This window comes from Mya arenaria, chromosome 3 (genome assembly GCF_026914265.1).
Source record: "Mya arenaria isolate MELC-2E11 chromosome 3, ASM2691426v1".
NCBI lineage: Eukaryota > Metazoa > Mollusca > Bivalvia > Myida > Myidae > Mya > Mya arenaria.
This window is the reverse complement of record NC_069124.1, coordinates 31,112,346-31,133,110: the sequence shown is the minus strand read 5'-3', so window position 1 is coordinate 31,133,110 and position 20,765 is coordinate 31,112,346. Positions and strand designations below refer to the sequence as shown.

At 32.2% G+C, this 20,765-nt stretch overlaps 1 protein-coding gene across 4 annotated transcripts in view; it reads left to right on the top strand.

The window, feature by feature from the left end:
• Positions 1-20,765, top strand: part of LOC128229208 (zwei Ig domain protein zig-8-like) — a 177,156-nt gene that overhangs the window by 135,758 nt on the left and 20,633 nt on the right. The window contains exon 1 of one of the 4 annotated variants that reach the window (XM_052940959.1): positions 7,970-8,298. The exons of the other annotated variants lie outside the window; for them this stretch is intronic. Within the exon in view, the coding sequence (XP_052796919.1) occupies positions 8,208-8,298 (91 nt within the window). The 5' untranslated portion in view covers positions 7,970-8,207. Of the gene's footprint in view, positions 1-7,969; positions 8,299-20,765 lie in introns of those variants that run through there. 4 annotated transcript variants of the gene reach the window in all.

Genomic DNA, 20,765 nt, shown 5'->3' with positions numbered 1-20,765 from the left:
TCGATCACACATCTAAAAATGGAAAATAGGAGAAGCTCCAGCAATCTGTCTTGGAAAGCTATCACAACAATAATACCGTATGACAATCACGATGATCAGTCCCGTCTATATTGCTTATATCATGAATTTTGAGAAAGTTGGAGCATATTAATCATAGAGGCAAATGCTACATTCGGGCTTCAATTATCAGAGACACAGCAAATAAAATGACACCTGTACGCTGAAGAGCATGTTAATTACTAGTTACAATGCATTCGAAGTCTACTGTACGCAAAGAGTCTGAGTTTAAATTCACAATCGTGGGATGCAGGTGGATTTCCTTTTGTGATCTATGTATTGTAAAAAACATAGGATAAGTTGCATCGTCGGATGATAACAGTTTTGGAAACAAAGCTGCATACAATGTAGTTTAGTCATGAACAATACTAGGACTATATGTTCATATGTAATTGACAATGCTATCCTGTAGAAGGGATCCTATTCTGAGGATTTACTCGTGTAAAGTTGCGTTTCTGTTTCTAAGCACATTTCTGATTGAGGAAAGTAGACATTTGTGTGGTGTATATACGTTATTGTTTTTCTTTTAAAAAAATAAATTCATATGATAAAAAAGATAATGTGTTGAATTTGAACCTCTTAAATGTTTTAAAATTAAAAAAATAGATTTTATCAATTATCAAAGTATTTGGGATAAAAGGATAGGATTTTTGTGTGTTTTATGTTATTTCTCAGTGTTATCTTTCAAAGGTGTTCAATATCAAATAGTGATAATCGTTTCTCCTAAATGTATTGCCACACGTAGACTCATCACCATCGCACCTAATCAAATGGATGACCTACTTGTGTATTTAGAGCAATTAAAATTTTATAAAATATTAATGCTTTTTTGTATTTTAGATTTAAAACTTTTAATATAATTGTTGCATTTTAAAGGGTGACTTTTGGCGCAGCCTGTTAAATTGAACTGAGGTGGTGCCAGAATGGCTTAAAGAGAGTAACAGATGTTGTTCCTTACAGTCAAATAGCAAGATCGTACTGCGGTTCGGTGGTTGGAAACCAGGGTTTATAATATGCAGTTGATAATCTTGACGCCGTATATTTAACCATGACCCATGTTGTGCCAAGGAATTTCTATCCCATCAGTATACCAGTGCATTAGACAATGGATACAACTAAATGTACAACTGTAACAGACTGCTTGTTGTCTACAAATGTATTTTTTCTCTCACAGATAAGAGTAGCTAACAATTTATTACGGAAAACAAAATCGCAGGAAATTATTTCTCCAAGAAATAATTATTTGCCAGTGGTTTATTTTACATAGGCATATTCTTCCTATAAATATTTTTATCACATTAAACAAATGTTGATTCACTGTTAAAATGCATCTCTTTTTTCAAGAATATTTACAAGAAAGTTTGAAGTCAGAGTTTAGGCATGATATGTGTTGCATATTACCTCTCGAATCAATGTTAGTTTCTGTAGTACAATGTATGCGGTCGTTTAATAGTTTTGTTTCGTTTTTTTATCTCTTAACTTTATAGTAAAAACCTAGTAAAATATAGAGCATTATTGAATTATTTTGGAACAGTTCAATTGTCTTAGAAATGTATTTATTGAAACCAATTTTATTCAGATTTAATATGATGCACCAGTAGACCAGACAATCAACAATAGAAAAAGTATTATTGGCGTATTTTTCAACAAACGTTTTGTATCAATATTCATAACGGATCAATGCAATGACTATTAGCTATGACACCGACTCATTTATCATCGTGTAAATATGTTATGAAGCCACATAAGGTCCATTGTCATCAAAGGCTCTACTCATTGGCTTCGAGTGTTAGCTTGATATAACATAACACCGGCGGTTAATATTTAACCATGACATGGAAGTGGATCTGTCGTGTAGTCAAAAACAAATTAAAATGGCGAACAATTCGTCAAATGACTAACTACTTACACACACACAAATCGCACTTTTACTAGTCAGTTTTATACCCTATATCACCATAAAGTATTACATTTACACAAAAACTCCACACTTTTAGTCTTCAATAACGTGTCGGTTAGCCTGATATGACAATTTTTATTGATTGTTATGGACATGAACTTCAAAACCTCACGTTGATTTTCCCAATCAAAGCATTGATTTAAGCTTTAACAGGAAAATCATATTCTATGTACTTGCAAAGATTTAATGATAAATTAATATACTGATTCTTTTTCGGATGAAATATGCAGAAATAGATTTCCACATTCTCTGCTCGAGGACAACTGAGTTATGTGATGAGGACTTAATAGTCTGTCTGAGCCTTGCTTCTTCCGTTTGCAATCATTCTGGTCCGAATCATCAGACGTTCTTTCTTGTGCATTATTTATATAATTGGATTGTGTTTGAAGGGTTTCGTTCACGTTTTATAGGGTCTGACAAAGTGAACAATACTTTCTTGTAGAATGTGTAAACAACGCCTGTAACAATGATAAATATTCATCGAAATGTTGTTAAAAAGATGACTTAATTTTGCCGAAAAGCGTTCATAACGTTTTCCATAAACTTAAACAGTGGTGTAAAAATAACCTTAAACCATTTTAACAACAACAGCCTATGATGACAACACGGAATGTTCTGAAAAAAAAACGAACCTATACCTAGCACGATCGGGTGTTATACTTATTACTACAATACCTCTTCCTGCTTCAAAAAGGCAATTGTATGAATCTTTAATAGTATAATCTAGCCTTCACTTGAGATATGTAGCGCCTTACGAGGGGATGGCACCTTTTGATCTTCTGAAGCAAAACTGTTCCTAAAGCAACACTCAATTTTATTAAGTGTTCCATTTACGTAATATTTCCTGATAGTTCTTCTGAATCGTTTATGTTTTCTATTTCGGTGTGATAAGAAGATTTAAACGTAAACGTAGATGAATATGATATGCGTTTATTTACTGGAATGATATGGATTTATTTTATGAATAAAAACGTTGTACCAATAACTATGGCTATGAATATTTAAACGGAATTTTCGACAGTTGACACGGCATTTTGTTTAATCTATAATAATATCATAAATTGTCGCAAAGTATTAATTTATCGTTATTTAAAGAGCTATACGAAATATGCTATAAACCAACATGTCATTGTATACATATCGTACTATTTTTCTGTCTCGTTACGATAAACCGGCACTCAGGAATCAAAACCCAGTGTTATCGATCACATCATAATTAATGGTAAATAACTGCTTGTACGAAAAAGATAAATGCAATCCTATCAGAGGAAAGGTTCCAGCAGTTAATCTTAGAAACCTATCATAACAAATATTGCGTATGATAATCAGGGTGGTCGAGTCCCTCATTCCATTATTGTATTTTTTGTAGCATTAGTCTTGAGAAAGTTGAAACTAATCAAACATGAAGCTATTCGATACACGGCTACAAAATATGGACTAAATCGATCATGCTGAAGAACATAAACTACGTTTGAAACAATGTCGTCAAAATTCAAATTAGTACATTCAGATTCAAGTTACTCTTCATTCATGAGCCTGTGTGTTAGTTTAGAGTTGTGGGAGGAATGTGGAGTTATGCTGTGATATAAGAGATCTCAATGTCGTGAAAACAAATATAACATTGTCCTATGGATTTGAAAATTTGTCTTAAATACAGTTGCCATTTTTTCAAATGGAAAAATTGCATTGACGGTGGCAAAGACATGAAGAAAAATGAGAATGTAATATAATATCATATGATTTTGACAGTTCCATTCTTGAGTTGGCATCTTAAATTATAGACTTGTTCTGGCATTTTTGCAGTGTTATTTCAAACTATGTGCCTTATTTCCAATTAAGGTACGATTTGATTAATTTGTTTTATTCGTGTGATTTGTATCTTTTTCGTAGAACATCAGATAATACAGAGCATTAAACCATATAGTACAAAATGCACGTCGCTATATAATTCAATTAACGGTTATTCATACTTTCTTGTAAGTTTTTTTTTCCATTTGTAACATTGTTGAAAGAAGAAGATTAACTAGAACTGCATTGAAAGTAGTTAGACCCTTAAAGTTCATAGTATGCCATCTAGCAGTTGTTTTATGAATACTTACACAAGTGTGTAATTCTCAGAATAATCTTGCGAACTGAATGTTTATAAAACAGTGAAAATCGTTTTCAATGGGTACAGGCTAGTCGTCGGTTACCAATATTCTTAATCTTATCAAGTTAGATACTACCGACTTTTAAAACCATGACAGCATTCCCAGGAAAATAATAAATGCCTTAGAAGGATTTGATGATGGAACACTTTGCATGATTCAAGTCATCGAATGTGCAATTTCTCCATATTCATGTTTTGACTTGAAACCTATTGTAGAGTTTTGATATTCTTTCTTGCATTGCGATCAAGAGACAAAAGTTACCTTAAAAAATGAACTGCATTTTACCGCCATTCGTCAAACTACTTTCAAATATTGTTTTTGATTACACCTATTTGGATGTTTACCATGCCTACACGTGTACAATATTGGTTATGAATTATCTATGCCAGCAGAAAATGGGTGAAAACGCATAAAGACGATCCTGATAACTTACTCATAAGTAGTGCAATATCAACATTAATATAACCACACATAATGCATGCAGATAAGGTTCAGGTAATGTTTATTAATTGATCCTGACGAAGAAAACAAATTGGATTGAATTGTCTATATGAAAACATTAGAGGTTAAGTATGTAAGATTCACACAACGCTTGTTTGAAGTCGCGTAAATCACGTACCATGATGTATTATTTAGAAGAAACAAGAAGGATACCACGATGAGGCGTTTTATATATGTTCGTCCAACTTAAGTTGTTTCGGTCCTCTCTCTTTGTGAGATAAAATATTCTTATTGACAAATCGGGCAACAAAAGGAAATATGGCCACTCCAATCAGGATTTCATAAGAAAACAATGTAGATTTTGTATATTTTTCAACTCGGTGATAGATTCATGTTTGAAAAGACAAGAATTGTAGATCATATAATCTTTATTAATAAATGGCTATATTAATACCCGCAATGACTTTTTACGTTCAAAATGTTGTTTTTTTTCTTTTGATTATCTGGTCATTTGATTTTTCTTATTTTAAGTTATAAGTTTGTTATTGTCTCAAAAATTCAGATGACAATTGTACTTTGCATTGATTAATGTATTAAATAATAATAATAATAATCATCATCATCATCCTAATCATTATCCTCATCATCCTGATCCTCCTCCTCCTCCTCATCATCATCATCATCATCATCATTAGCAACAGCAGAAGCAGCAGCAGCAGCATTATCATCTTCATCATCATCATCATCATAATCATCATCATCATCATCATCATCATCATCATCATCATCATCATCATCTCATCATTATCATTATTATCATCTTCATCGACATCGGTTTCGTTTTTCTTGAACATTTGAAAGGATATATATATATATATACGATGGTATATTTACTATTTGAATAAGTTTAATATTTCTTATTTTCTGAACTTTGTAATACTTTATGTTTATAGAACAAACAGAACTAATAAAGGTTTCATTTTGCAACCACTGGCGTACTGCTTAAACAAGCATTTCGGACAAACAACCGCACCACAATATTTAATTTCGTGCCGACTCATCTATTGTCATGTAAATATTTAATGAAGCCACATGTGCCATCAAAGGCTGCAGACGGCAAGCAAAAAGAGAGGCCGTGACTACAAATTATTCAGCATACCATGTTACTGCGTGTAGAGTGTTTATTTAACATAGATGCAGAGAGCACATGGAAACACTTCTAAATTCAATTACTGAACGTGCTTAATACATTATATAACGGGCTTTTCCAAAAACGTAGTTGACCTGTTGCAGAGAAAATATGCAAAATGATGTACATTCAAATTGTGTGATGTTGAATGATAAAATACAAGGTGTTTTGTAGTCAAGTTTATAAAGATTTAAACAATTGAATGTGAATCTAACGATCTTTACTTATTAGGTTTTGTTTTGCAACATAATATGTACATATCATTATGGCTTGTTGGTTTGTTTTTCAAGAGAAGATATTCGACTTATAAAACATAGAGCTTACATCTGAGAACGTTGTAAAGTATATGGTCGGTACACTCTGTAATATCATGATCATTGGCATTTTTCTAGCAAAAGTGCTGACTTACTAAAACTAAAGGAAGTCAAAAAATGAAAGGGAAACTTAATTGGAACATTTAGCAGACAATCGTATTTTGTACATTTGCGAATGTGCATAGAATAATGCAATTTCGGATGAAAAATGCCCACCCAAATACTCATGGATAAAAGATGTAATGAGATGAGGAGATGGACTTTGCGCACACTATGCTGTACTGACTGTTTTTGAAGTTTAAAAATTTAATACGAGGGGGATTAAAAAAACTTCATAGAAAATATTATGCATATAATGTTCGGGCATTTAGGAATATCTAACATATCACTATTTAACCGCCCAATGAGGTTCCTTTGAAGATACTTTGAAATTGTTAATGTGAGAAAAAACAACATTTCAATCTAAATTTTTAATTTTGATATCGGATAAACCTGGCTGCATAATAACTGGAAATTAATAAATATTTTGGTCTATTTAACCTGACTTGCATCACGTTACCGATCTCAACCATATTTAACGCAACCGGTCCAATACTTTAACTCAATAATTTACCAGGTAACCGTAACTTTAGATGTTTCTTACTTGTATATGTGTTTAGTATAATGCTACTAAAATCTGAATTCTACATGCGGAACACTTATTTTTAACATAAAAACTATACGTATACGATAGAATATTGCATCGTGTAAATAACCTTCACAATCATAATATAACGAACAATTTGCTTTACACTTTCATATATGCAAATTAATTTTGTCCTGTTATATTTGCAAGATGAGGGACTGGTTTATTACATTATAGGACAAAAACGGATGGAAAGAATTTCAAAATTCTTGAAAGAGTGATTTGAAAATTTGAAGGTGATATTATTTGTAAGAATTGCATATCATTTCCGTATGGTCATTTTTAGAGGGTAGGAATTTAATTATGACATTTACATGTTATTTAATGGCTTGAACGTGAACAGATCACATCTTCTAAACAGTAAAGTAAAGCCTTGACACAACAAGTGATCTTTTCGGATAACAACATGAAGCGCTCTAAAAGAAAAAAAAAAACTACAGAGCACACTTACTGGAAAACACAGCATCTCTGTATTGTTTCTTGCTGCCGCTGAATTGGAACTATATGGACCATTAATTGTATTATCTGTTATTCACTTGAGATCCAAAGCGCCTGAAGAGGGTTAGCACTTTTTGATCAGCAGAAGTGATTCATTTCATTAAGAGTTCTATTGGGGTTATATTTTCAGATAATTCGTCGTAATCGTTTTGATTTGAACATTTCAAGGGATATCAAGGGACTGTGTGAAAATGACTGAAAAAATGAATGAATATAAAATGTGTTTGTTTAGTATTTATCGAATTGTAATGATTCAGTTGAATGAACAACGTTCTTGGCAAAATGTTCTTGTTCTCAGTGATCATTCGATATAACATGCAATGATCGAAATGGAAATAAAACAGTTTTGAGTGTTCGCTTATACATGGTATTTCAAAATGTAAACATTAAAATGTCGATACGATCTATGCCGTATTCTCGTACAAATACAACATTCCTTTACGAATGTTTTGCTCTGTACTTTATTGTCGTATACTACAATATCCAACCAAAGTGAGCTCTTATGAATAACAATCAAGGCCGAGTGATATCGATCACATATCATTTAATGGAAAGTGACAGCTTGAAGGAAAAAGGCTCAGTTTAGCCAGCAAAGACAGTGGAGAATCTCCAGACATATGATTTGGAAAGCTATCATAATATGACACGCTCATGCAGAAAGACGTCTGACATAATTAGTGCAATGTCGTCGAAGTTTGTGCGTTATATTCATAAGTATGTGTATAAATTTATAGACGACACAGGAATTTGGAATTATGCTTCAAAGTTTGTGATCTTAATATTGTGAAAATTAGGATTCATAATCGTCATATTAATTAAGAAAACATATTGCAGATGATAACAGTTTGGGAAACCTAATTGCAAACAATGTAGTTGAGATATGAAAAAAAATCGTATTCAAATGTAATTGACAATGGTATTCTTTAGGTTTAATCTCATTCTGCAGGCCTACTCGTGCATGTTTGAAGTTATGTTTATAAGTACGTGCGTAATTTCTAACTCAGGTAAGTGGTCATTTATAACTTGTTTATTAGTAATATTTATATTGTAATTAGATTAGTTAGAGCAACAAAAATCAAGTGACGCAGACTCATCTAAAATAATACAGCAATAAAGTTAAAATGTTAAAAATAAATGACGTTTAATCAAATTTCTTTACTTGAATGTTGCAGACGTTCTATTTAAGTTATGTTTACTGCGAATAAATCAAATTTAATAATACTCATTTTTGAAAAAAAATGCTTCATGTTAAACATTTATTTAAGTATTTGGAAAAAAAGGTTCAGTTTTTATCTATTAATTTTATGGTTTAAACATGTTGTTTTTGGAATACATTGCAAAAGAGTTTAATGTTTAACAGTGACAATCTAGAAAACGGCAAGACGTACACTTACTATCACACTTTATTGGCTATTTAGAACCATCAAACAATTCAAAGGAACTATAAATAATATGTTTAACCTTGTATCAAAATTTAAATGAAAACTGTATGCGCATTATTCAATCATGCAGTTACGAAATTGCTCTAGGTTATATTAAATGAAGGAAGACATTGAATCAGCGGATGTCGTGCCAGAATGCTTTACAGAAGGCTGAAAATGATAGAATTTATATTATTTCATCAAATACATTTAATTATGTCTACGCCATTCATTTTACCATTTACAGTTAACTAGAGTGTCATTGTTGGGTCAGAGCAGCTAACAATTAATAATGGCAAAGAAAGCGTTAAGAAATGAAAAAAATGACCGTGATTTTTCATATTCCAATATGAGATCTGTGTTTTTCCTGGTATAAATGTTAGCATAGCCTCTCAATGTCCTACAGAGCACCCAAATGGCCATATCTGGTCGCTATTATTTTTCATATATTGTTTATATTTTTGTTTACTTTTATACCGATTTTATGCAACATGTTATGCGAAAGACACACTGTTCTAGAACATCTTTCTATGTATACTTAAGTGTTATTTCAAAAGATCATTTCCAGTCTTAAACGTTTACAGCTTGGTGTTGTTTGATTTGTTCTAGAAAATGTTTGCATCTTAATAAAATGGTCTGTTCGAACTGGAACGGAACGTGAAAGGACTTTTTACATTTACTTATACAATGGTTGCTTTTTATTCAGATTTAATCCTGTTTTCTGGAATTATTGTTTTTGTCGCCAACATGAGTTCTGCTTTACCAGCTAGATCGTCTTTGGTTTTAAATGAAAGTACTGAATCTACGACAGAAGTTGCTTTTTAATGAGATTTAACTTATTAAAGTTAATGATAGGTTTGCATGAACAGGTATTGCATAGCGCTTCTCTCACAACCAACCTCAGTATTAAATTAATGACCTGGATAATAATTGTAATGATGCATAGTTATGGGAACACGTCAACAAATGTATTAAACCCCGCTATGTACGATCCAATATGCCATACCAGTAAACGTAGTTGAAGGATATATCTTTCCATGAAACAAATTATTGGCATGCGGTTCATTTGTGTTCTTTTGATGCTCTATTCGTTTTACTTATGTGTCTCAGAGAAAGTCCCAAAATATATATGCCAGTGTATCGCGTGACTACTGTCATCCACATAACAATGCGACGGCTGTGGACTGTTATTTCTTTGTATGTTCTAGTACTGGAATTTATCCTTTTTGATTGTCAACATGCATTTGTATTATATATTATCATACAACAATTCGGATAAAAATTGGGTTCTCTAAAATGAAAATGAACTTTCTTCGTTCAGATAAAGCATACATGAATTAAAGTATTTCCAACCTTAATATTTAACATTAAATACGGTAGGCCTCGTTTGAAGATGTTTTCATACTATTCCCTGTAGTTTTAGATGAGCACAATGCATAAACATCAGATCTGACGCGCAAAAAAGAAAAAGAAAAGATACCGAGATTAGTGGATGAGGCTGGTCATATATTGTCTTTCTGTTTGAGTGTGTACCAATTTTTTCCTCAACTTTGTCAGATGGAATAATCATGATGACAGCTCCGGCAACCGTTAACAGGAGAACCCTTTGCCAAGCTAGTGAGAATTTCTTTGAGAACTATCTGAAATAATGTTATTCCCTACTTTCCATTGTAAGGTTGAAACTGATTTTTTATATTTTACTTCGCACTTTTCAACTATACAACTACGACTTATAATTTCGACGGAATTGCTCGGCATCGAACACTTCTCCTTTTTGTAAAGAGGAAGTTATGTACTTTGTAAACGTGAGAGTTTCCAATTCATATTATTGTGCGATATATTAATTTCAATTATTCAAAATATAAGCATCATGTGAATAATTTATAAATCCGCATGTCTTTCTGTTTTTTTGTTTGGCTGCGTACTACCTACAGCTATAAATCATTCAGCATATGGTTTTACTTGTTATGAAATATATCTTAAACATAGTTGCAGAGAGACACAATTGATCTTGTAAAAATATTCTATTTTTCACCCTACCAATAAAATCTTTCCTTAATAAATATGTTCGAATAAAGCATAGCGTTTTGCACAATATGTAGTTCAAGTTATATCTATTAGAACCATACGAACTGCTGTATCATGTTGGAAGAATAACATTCTAGAACTAACTATAGCAAAGAGGACCGTTTTATTTACTATTGTAAGGATTGCTGGTTGGAAATATGTGGCAATATCAAGTTTGTACAAGGAAAAAGAAGCATATATCTGAGATCGCAATGAATCGCTTTTTATGATCCAAAACAATCATTCTCAAATAGGGCAGATTTAATTATAGTAACATGTTTAATTGCTTCCACGATATATACAGTATAATGAATGTTATTTTAAATGTAATATGCAAAATTGCATTTTCACTACCTTCACTTCTCTGGAAATTTGGCGTTCTGAGATGAGGAGACAGACTTTGTTTAATTAGATATGAATAAGCCTGTTCAAAGAACAATACTTTAACCTTAACGTTTTACTTTAATGTCTGCAAGGATGGTGTTAACGTGTTTAAGTTGGAACTAACAAACAAATTTTAACTAACTTTTTGAATTTTGGTATTGAATAACAACAACTTACAAGCGGTATGTTTTCCTATATTTTGTGCATAGCTTGCATGCATGCACTTTAATTACATTATTGTGTTTTACCTGGGATGTATCACGTCGTATTCTATCGGCCTCATGCATATTTGATGTAAAAGTCTCCATTACTGGAATTAACGAATTGTAAGCACTGGTCGACTTGCGAACCGTAACAGATATTTTTTCTTTAAGTTTACATCGTTATTTTAATTTTATCAACACGCTTGAATAGTAAACACAGAAAAACGAGTAATTGACATGAACTATATACATTGGCCGTAGAACAGTTCTTGTCGTGAACGTAATCTCGATTCATAATAATCATTTTCTTTTATCAGACTTAACATGCAAATGACATTTGTTATGTTCCATTTCCAAAATGATTGACGGGTAAAAAACAGTTAAGGCCAAGTCTAGATAAATGACGAAACGCTTGAAAGTCTCAATTGAACATCTTAAGTTAATTGCATACGATTCTTTATTATAAATTGGGCATGCGGGTTTCAAGACTTATTTTAGTAACATGTACATGTTATTGGATGGCTAAAACGTAAACAGTACCGTCTTCGAACGAAGTACAATAAAGCCAATAGCATTGCAACGGAGCTCTGGCCTCATCATTTATCAATAAAAGAAAGGAGAACCAACATATATCACAATCTGGAATATAGACAATGGAAGTACACATCTCCTCTATAATATATCTTCCTGCTATTGAATTAGAGGGTAAATGGACAATTACTTGTATTACCTTGGATATACTTGAGATCTGTTCCGCTTCTATAGCGGATAACACGTTTTGATCAGCAGAAGTGTTTAATTTTATTAAGAGTTCTATTGGAGGTAAATATTCTGACAATTCATCCAAATTGTGAAATAAGGGACACTGTACAAGTATAACCGAAAAGTTAATGAACTTAAAATGTGTTTGACGTAATGGAATAAATGAAACAGATATGACTGTTGTGCAAAGAGTAGTTGTTATAAATAACATGACGAAATAATTAGAGCACGGTAAAAATGGAATAATATTGTGTCCCCGTCAATGATTTTGTCAAAATGTATTAATTAAGAAGTAAATGCGAACTGTACAGTATACGAGTACGAATAGAGAAATACATATGTATTCGTCAGTCCTATTCGGTCGTTAGTTACAATATTCCGGCAAAGTAACCACTTATGCATAACTATGAAATCCAGAGGTATCGATCACACATCATTTAATGGAAAGTGACAGCTTGTAGGAAAAGGTCAATATAGAATCAACAGAAACATAGGAGAAGCTCCAGCAATCTGTCTTAGAAATCTATCACAACAATAATTCCGTATGACAATCACGGTGATCAGTCCCGTCTATATTGCTTATATTATCATACTCCATGAGAAAGTTAGAAAATAATAAGCTACACCCACGCTTCAAATGTCAAGTACACATCATATAATGACACGGTCATACGGAAAAGAGTCTAAAATCTTTGGAACAATGTCGTCAAAGTATAGTGTGCGCAACATTCATGCATCTGATCATGAATTTATAATTGAGGGAGATTTGTGGGAAATGATATATTTAGTGATCTTTATAATCTGAATAAAATAGGATTGATATCATTGTCCTATAGATGAGAAAATACAGAAGATAATTGTAGTTCTGGAACCATATTTGCTTACGACGTAAATAAGAAATGCAGAAAATAGGACTTTATATTCAAATGTAATTGACAATGATATATTTAAGATTTGATCGTATTCTGCAGATTTACTCGTGTAAAGTTGCAGTTTTATTTCTTAGCACGTGCCTGATTTATAATTTAGGTAAGTGGGCTTTTATTTGTTGTATGTTCGTTATTTCCTTTCTTTGAAAATTAAATTTAATGGAGATGGAATGAAATTAAAATGTTAAACAATTGAAAAAAATGGTTTGGTATACCTATAATATTTACATATTTATCGTTAAAAAATGTTTGACAATTTTAAAGAAGATATTTGACGTCAGTGGTGTGGGTTTTTTTCTTGGAATATGGAACGTAACTAATTTAATTCCAGAATTGTAGAAATGTATGCTTTTACTAAAGTTAGGTTGTTTCTACGAAATGTTTGGAAGAAAACATAAATTTAGTTTGTATTTGCAACAAATACATACCCTTATATTCCTTATGCAATTATTGAAATATTTTGTAAAAATGGATCGGATTTTTTTTTTGTGTTTTATGAGTATTTTCTCAGCGTTATCTTTTAGAGGGGTTCAATATCAAATGAAAGCAATCTTTTCTTTTCAAAATAAAGCCAGACGTAGAGTAGACTTACCATCGCACTAATCAAATAGATTACCTACTTACGTATTTATAGAAATAAAAATGTTAAAGAATAGTCCATGCATTTAACATAAGATACAAGACTTGGACATTTAAATGCAACTGTTGCATATAAAAGGAAGACTGAACTTCCTTTTTAAATGAACCGAGCTAGTGCCAGATTGTCTTAAAGAATGATGCAGATATTACTTACAATCAAATAGAAAGGTCGTACGTGGGTATTGTGGTTAAAAACCCGGATTTATCAAATAATTAAATGATTGATATGTTGGTATATTTAAATACGAAACATGTTGGGCAAATAGTTTCGCTATACCAGCAGAATACATGTGAACCAGACAAGGGCTACAAATAAATGTCAATCTGGGATGCACACAAAACAGACTGCCTGTTGTCTACACGGCTGGATAAGTTAAGCGAACAATTTGTAAAAGGGAACAGGATGGGAGAAAGTTATTTCTCAAAGAAATTAATCATTTGCCGGTTCATTATTTTCAAATTTTGGCTCTCCAGCAAACTTTGTACATATGTAAGCAATGATCTCTCTCGTGTCCTGAACGGCAAATAAAATAAATGCTATATTGTCGGCGTACTGTCACCGTAAATCTAGCTTATCTACCTACTACCTGCTTTAAGAGTCAACAAAAATTTTCAAGGATTTTTTTTGTTGTAAAGTTTGACAAACTGAGGTTTAGAGATATTAGGACTTTTTTATAGTGAAGACTAATTAAAAAATACTATTCCGTATACATTTTCAGTCAAACGTTACCTTTGCTCTATGTGCCCTAAGCTTGATTTTTTTTGCAACTTTTAAATCAGATATTTTAATATGCCAAACAACTGTTTACTTCCTCTTAATAAGTTTTAATTAAAACTGAGTTTCAAATAAATAAAGCTGTTGAGGGCTGCGCCATCAATCGTACAAAAACGTAAGTTATGAAGTGCAGTTCTCACTATTAATCAAGCAGTATGATACTGGTGGCTTAGACAATGGCTATAATTATATGTAAATCAGGAAGACGCTAGCATCAGGCTTCCTATTTATTTTCTTGTTTCACTTCTTGATGTGATCTAACAAGTATGGAGCATATTGGTGCATGACGTTTTAAATTTAACAATTAAAAGCGTAGGTCCAAGAAGGTTAATAACTAGGTATCACTTTAGCTATACCTTAAACAATTCAACCAACAAAATAATATAACAGTCCTCTGCATGTGCAAACGAACGAACAAAATGACAAAATTTGACTTTCAATAACTCGGAGAACAATGTTTAACAATATCGACGGACATTTTAAACCAATTATTATATTTAATGTGTGACGTTTCTCGTTTTTCAAATGGCTTTTTAATCAGATGTCGAGTCCGTCTTTATCAGTTTCAGATCGGAGTAGACACACAACTATACATGAGTGGTATATGTGTTTGCTTTTGACGCTGTTGGAGAGGAAAAACGGCCACTCTGTTTCAAATTTATTCGTTTGTCTATTATTTGCAACGAACCGAACAAATATAATATTGGAACGTTTGGAGCACATTGACATTTCCGATTACATTTGATCGTTATTTCCCACTACGTGAGACACGATGATTACCATATTCTAGCAGACTAAATGTGTCTGAGTGTATGAGATCAACAGGGCACTGAGACGGTTGTATTTTAAATGTTCTTTTTTTCTGATCAAAGTAATAAAGTGAACACTTTTACTGATTTGTACAAAATCAATATAATGTCTAACAATGTTCAATAGAATACTGTGATATTCAATAATTACATTTTTTGCAAAAAGTAATATACATATACAAACCAAACTTATACTATACACTACTCGATCTTGCAATTAATTTTATAATACTAGTTTTAATTATGTATAAATTGTATAACTCTTTTGCAGCTATCAGTTGTTAGCTTACAATGGAAAGTTGGAGAATATAATAAGTTCACTTAGTTCTCAGAGAATTTCTGACAGGCTCGGCGAAATGTTCTCCTGTTAACGGTTGCCCTAGCTGTCATCATGATGATTTCATCTGACAAAGAGGGCCGAAAAAATTGGTACGTACTTAAAAAGAAGGAAAATATATCACCAGCCTCATCTACAAATCGTAGTGTCTGTATTAGTTCCGTTACACAATACATCATTGAATTTGATTGATGAGACTTAAATTAAGCATTGTAGACACTAACATCGAACTACCATCGGTCAGCATACATTACCAATACGTTATGTTCTTATTGATTTCTTTTTACTGGAATAACAGGATTTGATTAATGTGTGTTTACTAACTATTTGTTCGACAGTAATTAAACGTCTTCATTAAATGTACGTGGATATGCATAGTTTTGCTAGACAAGTATACCTATTAATATATTTCTTGTGTGCATGTACATGGTTTTCCAAAGGAATGTCTGAAAAAAAAACAGAAGTGTATAGTATAATGAAGCATAATTATGTGTATGTTCAACGGATACAGAAGAAGGCATGTGTGTTCGGTGCATAATTTGATTAACAGATTAACAAATTTATCCCGAAGATTAAAGGTACTTAAAATGTCATTAGAATGTTGCATTTACATCAATAGTTGATTGACAATGTTTTGATCAAGTTACAGTTTTATGACAGATATTTTGGACTAGATGCACAACCAGCACTTTAATTTAATAGCAACTATTCCAAACATTATCACCATGTAAATAATTTATATATCCACATGTCTTTCTGTTTCATAGGCTGCGTACGGCCAGCAAGTATACATTATTCACCATACCGTATTACTGGTTATGGAATATGTCTTAAACATTGGTGCCTAGAACAAAATTGATCTTTTAAGAAATGAAAATTCTTCAACAAACTAAACATTTCCCCTAATAAATATGTTGAATAAATCGTATCGTTTTGCACAATATCTAGTTCAAATCATAGCTTTTTGAACCAAACACTCCTTCCTGGTTATTGTAGGCAGAATAACAAGTTAGAACTAAACGTAGCAAAGGGGGCCGTTTTATTTCCTCTAGTATGGATTGCTGGTTTTAATTATGTGGAAATATCCGGTTTGTACAAGACATTCTAGAGCATATATCTTGGATAGTCGCAAAGAAACTTTTCAAGATTCGCTTATCATCATCCAAGGCTGATTGTCTAGAAATAGGGCTGATTTATTTTAAGTAATATGTTTAAATGCTTCGACGATATGTACAGTATAATGAATGGTATTTTAGATGAAATATGCAAAATCTCATTTTCGCTACATTCACTCTCCGGGGGAATTCGACGTACTGAGATGGGGAGACAGGCTTTGCTTAATTAGATATATAAAAGCATGTTCAAGGAAAAAGAATTGCTAATAATTTCTCAAACAATGTTTTGGCATCTGAGCACTGAAGTAGTTTATTGGTACATTTAGATTGGAAAACACAACTTTAACATCGTTGAGGGTGGTTTTGAAGAGATTAAGCTATAATAAACACATTTTAACTAACATATTTTATTTTGGTATTGGATACAACTGACTAAATAATAACGATAATACCAACTTACCCCCAGGTATATTTGTTCCACATTTCATGTGTTGTATCAAGCATGCACTTTTATTAGTATATAATTGTATTTAACCTGACATTCAGCACGTCGTATACTATCGGCCTCATGCATATTTGATGTAAATTTCTCCATTACTGCAATTAACGAGAGGAACTGATCGACTTGCGAACCGTAAAATATGTTGTTGTTTTTACATTTATACATCGTTACCTTAATGCTATTAACACGTTTGAATAGTGAACAAAAATTCTAAAAACGATTAATTAACATGAGCTATATGCATTAGCCATAAAATATCACAATTAATTTCACAAGCAAAGTTAAAATGCAAAGTACAAAGATGTAAGATTGGTAAACAGAAGGAACACATATATAACAAAATTGAAGTTTTATAAGAGGGACATTGCAGAAGTTTCTGTCTTAACAATAACCCTGCAGGCCATATCATACTCAACATTTGTTGCAGTCACACAATTTTAACAAGTAAACTATTTTCATGTTTCCATAGATATACACAAAGTTTACTAGTACACAGTAACTGACTGTTAGTTGTTTTTTCTGAGAGAGAAATTCATGTTTTGAAAGAATTCTAAGATTTCTGTGTACACATTTAAAGGGGCTACAGTTTTGCTTGTGTGAACATTATCTTAATTTATAATAAACAATCCTTAGTAGACTCAACATGCAAATGATGTAAGTGGTTTTACATTTCCATAGTAATGAACTGGTAAATAAGACAAAGACCAATGAATGACCATAACCCTTGAAAGTGTCATCTGAATATTTTTCTTACAATTGCATATGTTTCCTTAAAAATGGTGGATACGAAGGGCATGTTGAATTCAATATGCAACAGTTTTAGTCACAAAATTTACACGCTATTGGATATCTTAGACATAAGCAGTTCCGTCTTCAAACGAAATAATATGAAGCCAAATAGCATAGCAATGGAGCTCTAGCCGCTACGTAATTAATAATCGGGAATATAAGAATGGAAGTACACAACTCTTCTATACTGTATCTTCCTGCTACTATACTTTATCTTCCTGCTACTAATTTTGGAAGATAAATGGACAATTACTTGTATAACCTAGGATATACCTGCGATCTGTTCCGCCTCGATAGGGGATAATACTTTGTGATCAGAAGAAGTGTTCAATTGTGTTAAGAGTTTTTTTGGAGGTACATATTCCGACTTTTTATCTAAATCGTGGTACAAGTGACGCTGTAAACGAGTATCACAAAAGTAAATCAACTAGAAAAATGTTTATCTCGTTTGACATCATTGTATTTATGAAACAGAAATCATGATATCTGTGGAGAAAGTGTAGAATTTTCAACAATATGACGAAATTATTAGAACACGGTAAAAATGGAATAATATTGTGTCCCTTTGAATGATACTTAACAGATGTATTGTCAAAACGTTTTGACTTAGAAGACATTACGAACTGTACAATATACTCGTACGAAAAGTGAAATATATACCTATTCGACAGTTTGTCTTTGGTCACAATATTCCGGCAAAGTAAGCACTTATAAATAAAAATAAATTCCAGAGTTATCGATCACATATGATTTAAAGGAAAGGGACAGCTTGCAGGAAAAGTTCAGTATAAAATCAACAAAGAAATCAGAAAAGCTCCAGCAATCTGTCATGGAAAGCTATCACAACAATAATTCCGTATGACAATCACGGTGATCAGTCCCGTCTATATTGCTTATATTAGCATACCTCCTGAGAAAGTTAGAACTAATCAATCATCGAGTAATATGCAACACTCACGCTTCTTTTGTCGTGGACACAACTTATAATGACACATTCAAACGGTAGTGCGTCTAACATATTTGGAACAAGGTCGTCAAAGTCTAGTTCCGCAACATTCACGAAGCTAAGCATAAATTCATAATTGAGGGAGGTTTCTGAAATATGATATATTTAGTGATCTAAATATTCTGAAAAAATAGGATTTATAGCCTTGTCCTATAGATGAGGAAATACAGACTATGCATGTAGTTCGGGACCATATTAGCTTACTATGTAATTTAGACATGCAGGAAATAAGACTTAATATTTAACTGTTATTCCGTAAGATCGGATCATATTCTGCGGATTTACTCTTGCACAGTAGCAGTTTTATTTCTAAGTACGCTCCTGACTGTGGTGAGTGGTCATTTATGTGTTGTATATTCGTAATTTAGTTTTCGTTTGAAAATTAAATGTATTGATTATGTCATGGAAACCTCTTAAATGTTAAAAATGTGAAACTTTTAAATATTTTTTTTCCATATCAATATATTTGTTTTTCACATGTTCGTTGTTAAAATGGTTATCCACTTTATAGCTTATAGTTGACGTCAGTGATTTGGTTATTTCCTTTCATGGAATATCGAAGGTAACTTAGTTAATTCCAGAATTAAATGCTTTTACCTAAGTTATGTGGTTTCTGCGTAATACTGTCAATAAGAAAACATGTACTCGTACTTAGTTTGTATTGGCAATAATAAAAATCATCTTATATCCCTTAAGCATTTATTGAAAAAATATTAAAAAATGGATCGAATGTTGTTGTTTTTATAAAAAGTTTCTCAGTCCTATCTTTCAGAGGAGTTAAATATCAAATAGTGGCAATCTTTTTGTTTTTAAAATGAAGCCAGACGTAGACTTACCATCGCTTTTGAAGAGAGAAAGCTATATTGAACACATTTTAAGTTATACATTTTATTTTGGAATTGGATAAATCTGACTACATACTAACGATAACATTAACTAACATCCATGTGTATTTTTTCTTACATTTCGTGTATTGTTTGCATGCATGCACTTTTATGAGTATATAGTGTTTAACCTGAAATGCACCACGTAGTAGAGTATCGGTCGCATGCATATTTGATGTAAATATCTCCATTACTGGAATTAACAAATGGCACTGATCGACTTGTTAACGGTAACAGATGTTGTTTTTTTACATTTATACATCGTTAACTGAATGTTAACAACACGATATAATGATAAACACATCCAAGATGACGGACGGGTAAATAGCAGTTACTGTATAAGACAAGGAAAAATAATAGACCAAAACGCTTGGAAGTGTCTTCTGAACATCTTACTTTCAATTACATATCTTTTCTTATTTATATTTGGAGAAGTGGGGCATGCCGAATTCAAAATTCACCAATTTCAGTCACAATATGTAAACGCTATTGGATGGCTTAAACATGAACAATACTGTTTTAGAACGAAATATCGTAAAAAGATAATACCATATCAATGGAGCTGTAGTCTCTACGTAAGTCGTAGCACAATCAGGAATATAGAGAATGGAAGTACATAACTCCTCAATACTGTATCTTCCTGCTACTGCATTGGAAAATAAACGGACATTCCGTGAATAACTTGTATAATCTGGAATATACTTGAGATAAGTTGTGTCTTTATAGGGGATAACACTTCTGATCATTAGAAGTGCTCCATTTTATTAAGAGTCTATTGGAGTTAAAAAAAACTGACAATTCGTCTAAATCGTGTACCAAGGGACGCTGTAAAAGAGTATCTTAAAACTT